This window comes from Melanostigma gelatinosum, assembly GCF_949748355.1.
Source record: "Melanostigma gelatinosum genome assembly, chromosome: 7".
Taxonomy (NCBI): Eukaryota; Metazoa; Chordata; class Actinopteri; order Perciformes; family Zoarcidae; genus Melanostigma; species Melanostigma gelatinosum.
Genome location: NC_136640.1, coordinates 12,898,042 through 12,901,922, shown reverse-complemented (window position 1 = coordinate 12,901,922; position 3,881 = coordinate 12,898,042). Strand labels below are relative to the sequence as shown.

Below are 3,881 nucleotides of genomic sequence, written 5' to 3'. Positions count from 1 at the left end.
TCTATGTACATAAGAGAAACAAAAGTGAAGCGTATGTCCCCCCCACAAACTCTGCATCGTCAATGTAGACCCATTCTTTACATCCATTTCAAGTTAGTGAGCACCAGTGTGAAATTCACTCAAACAGGTTTATGGTTACATTTAGGTACTGTACAAAGCCAAATATATAGCCACAGAATAAACTGTGAAAAATAGATTTTGTTTTTAAAAATCGAGAGTCACACAACAATAACAAACTGACAAAAGTGCTATTACCCTTCAAAAAAAACATACGTAGCGGGGTATCCTCTGTAAAAAGTAAACGTAAATCATTGTAAGCCCTGATTGATAAGACAGACCTGAAACATGCACAGCGTACGGTCATTCTTTCCAGATCTCACAGCATATCACAATCCGCTTGTTTTACTTCAAGACTTGTATTCAAAACTTCAAGTAGTTGGAGTAAATCATGTCGAACACGATAAGACAAACGGCATTCAACAACAATTGGCTGAGTAATAAATGCACAGGATGCAGTGAAGACTAAACTTATATTCACACAGATGTACGACGTTCTCAGTGAACCTCTGCACTCCGCCTGACGTTGGAAGTCACAAGTCAATACATATTTTCCAACCAATTTCATAATCCAAGTGAAGCAGCGTTGAATATATCTGATAATAAATCTTACAACAAAAAAAACAAACAAAAAAAGAAAAAAAGAGCAGAAGTGAAGGTAGTCCAACTGCCAAAATGTTTCTGAGCAAAAGGTCTTAAAGTCTTTGTTCACCGAAACAATAATCTTAACATCAATATACCGGTGAACAATCAGTATCTTTATGGAGTCACACAGTCTATGTATGTAGGCTGCTTGCTTGCGTGCACACACACACACACACACACACCGTTTCCCTCTCAGCTGTCTACTTGTTCGGGCCCTTGCCATCATTGTCCTCCCTGCCGTGATGTCTGCCGCTGTGGGAGCCACGGTAACCCCGGTGTTCGCGCCTCTCGCGGCACTCCCGGCACTCCTCCTCGTCGTCTCCCCTCCCCTCTCCCTCCTCTCCCTCCTCCTCCCCATCGTGGATGAGCTCCACCTCCAGGCGGCCGATGTAGAGGGACACCGCACAGAGCCAGCAGAGGGCGACGATGCCCACCACGGCGCCTTGGAGCAGCAGCGCTGGCACGGACAGCAGCATCATCCTCCGCAAGGCAAAAAGGCTGCCAATGTACGAGGCGCCGCCAAACGACACGCACACCCCGCCCAGGATGAAGAAGGCTGAGGAAAGAGAGTGACGCGGAAGAATTGTAGAGATCCCGTTCATTTTCTCACTGTAACTAGATCTTGGAGGGAGGCGTCTACATGATATCAGAATTTGATCGACAAAATGATTTTAAATAGAATACAAGAACATAAGCATCTCTACTGGTGTGTCCATGAATGACCTTCAAGAATTGTAAATCATGTCATGCTTTTATTCAGACTTAAATCATGTAAAGATTAAATGTAGTACCTTAGCTGGCACATTTTGTTTTGATGGTTCTTCACACATTACTGTGCCTCAAACTCGATGACTGTTGAATGAGTTAAATAATCTTTCTTCAGGTAAACATGACATCGGTTACAACTAGATATCAAGGACACCAGCTCTTTATTAACTCAGGATTTCAGTCCATTGCAGAAGTTCTCGTGAAATTATTCATCTGCTGAATCAAATAATAAAATCTATTGCAAGGTTCTCTTAGAAATAGATTTTTAGGATAAAAAGAGCTATTGGAGATGCTATAGTTATATAAAATGTGTATTATTGATTTTTTTTCTTTTTCTTAAATCCACTAGCTGTGAATACATTCGCAGTCAGCCTTTATACTACCACAGCGCTGCTGCTACACGGGCACTGATTTGCAGCGAGTTGGAGCTCGTACCATATCCTGCTCCTCGTCCCACTTCGCTCTGGACAAATGCGATGACTCCGATCCCGGTCGCCAGCAGACCGTTCCTGAACCACGAGAGGAATCCTGCAAAAAAAAACAGTCAAAGCCAGAAATAAACGGCAGACACATTACGGCCAGACCAGAGATCTGTGCAGAGAGCCAGAACCAGTCACACTGTTTGCATGCATATGATGATGGAATAACTGCCCTCAGCTGCCTCCGTTTATCAAAACCATGTGGTAAGTTGGACTATTCTAAGCCTTGTAAAAATGCTTTAAAAAAAAAAAAAGCATGCCGAAATAAGAAGCTGTGTCCCTATTTCATAATACAGTGCATACTATTACTAGGCAGGTTAACTGTGACTAAATTAACTAAACTCAAGAACAGTTTACTGGGATAAACAGAATAGTACGAACTATAAACGTTGATCGTCGAAGAAGTGTAATCGGGACAGAGCTGGGTTTGTGCACATCCAAATAAGTGCAACCTGAGGACAATGTTGCAGTGTTTACAACAACATCTCAGGCAAAGAAGGGGTCATTAAAGAGAAGATTGTGAGATATCTGTTCTCTCAAACATTTGTTTTTTTAGGCCTAATATAAAGTACAGTTGACAGATTGATTGAAAAGCAGTCAGTCAATTAAAGGCCCTGCACACTTATACAACTACTTCTTGGCATTAATTAACACTCAGCATTGATGTGCATGCATGTGTGTGCAACTTTTGTTTGTGTGTGTATGCACTGTGTATCTAAGCATGCATTTAATTACTAATATCTTGTGGTGATTTGTTTTTAGGGTTCTCTATTTGATTTGGCTGTCCGGGGCCTCACTGGGTGGAGTTATGCAGGGACTTAAATCACATCACCAATCTCTACGTACTCATGAAAATAAAACTGATAAGATAAAAGGTAATTGTGGTGTAAATTGCTCCACCTTTAAAGCTCAACAGAACTACTAAAAACAAACTTTGGCCCTTAAGGAGTTGCTTTGTCACTCCTGTAAGTAGTATAGGTACCACACCTACAAGGAAACTGCGAAATGATGCATGCACATGATCAACGTCGATGTACGAGGTTCAGGGTTCAATGCAAACACATGTCCAGCATGACGTGTGTCAGGTTACCTGTCTCGTGGGACTTTCTCAGCATCTGTAAAACAAAAAAAATTGAGAATATTATTAAGAACATCAACCTCGAATTGAATCAGTGATGCAAGTTGTATTATAAGAAACGTATCTCTTGTGGGTGTACAGTGACTGTGATACTAATTTGCATCAGGAAAGGAGTAACGAAAGTAAAAGCAGCTGTGATTATTCCACAGTTTAAAAAGCTCACTCCACCATGAACTGAACATATCGTTCCAACATTTCCCTACCAAAGCGTCCGCCTTGTCCAGGTCTGTGAGCTGGTACTGCTGCGGCTGCTCCGGACCCCGGATCTTCCCCCACCGGTCCTTCTCTCCGAGCCGCAGTCGGGACGAGCCGTGCAGCCTCCTCAGCGGGGCGGCGGGAGGACGGACCAGCGTCACTGTCCGGGCGAAGTGGGCCACGGCCGGCGGTAAGTGCCGTCTCATGAATAAACTCAAGAACGCCATCACATTACGTGCCTTCCTGCCAGCGACACGAAATAGCAGCTAGAAGTGCAACACGACCGATGCGTGCACTCTGAACTCTCACACGATTGGTCAACGACAAAAACCCGGAAGAGTCTCCCGGAAAGCACGATGCGGTGAAAAAGGTGAGCAGAATGAATTCAGCGCCATCGTGCGACTGAAGGTAAATGAACGCATCGGAATCAAAGACAAGTTCAGTTAGTTCTTATTAACCACAGCTGATTTGTCTTTTCATTTATTGTCTTGTAGGTTGCGTTTGTTGTCGACATTTCCCCTTTAATAATAAAAAAGAATATGCAATTACATAGGAACGCCACCCGAGGGCGCCAGAGTACAAGGCTATGACGAGTTCAG

At 43.3% G+C, this 3,881-nt stretch overlaps 1 protein-coding gene across 1 annotated transcript; it reads right to left on the bottom strand.

The window, feature by feature from the left end:
• Positions 1–656: 656 nt before the first annotated feature.
• On the bottom strand, positions 657–3,567 carry tmem160 (transmembrane protein 160). The gene is made up of 4 exons (XM_079271379.1): positions 3,291–3,567; positions 3,040–3,064; positions 1,906–1,998; positions 657–1,258 (listed from the first exon to the last, which is right to left on the bottom strand). The coding sequence occupies exons 1-4, from the start codon at positions 3,507–3,509 to the stop codon at positions 903–905; spliced, it is 693 nt and encodes a 230-aa protein (XP_079127505.1). The 5' UTR covers positions 3,510–3,567; the 3' UTR covers positions 657–902.
• Positions 3,568–3,881: the final 314 nt, after the last annotated feature.

Coding starts and splice junctions, on each gene's coding strand:
- tmem160 (XM_079271379.1), bottom strand. CDS start 3,509: ATGGCGTTCTTGAGTTTATTCATGAGACGGCACTTACCGCCGGCCGTG. Junction 3,065..3,290: donor TGGACAAGGCGGACGCTTTG/GTAGGGAAATGT, acceptor TTTGTTTTACAG/ATGCTGAGAAAGTCCCACGA. Junction 1,259..1,905: donor GGGACGAGGAGCAGGATATG/GTACGAGCTCCA, acceptor CTCTTTCCTCAG/CCTTCTTCATCCTGGGCGGG.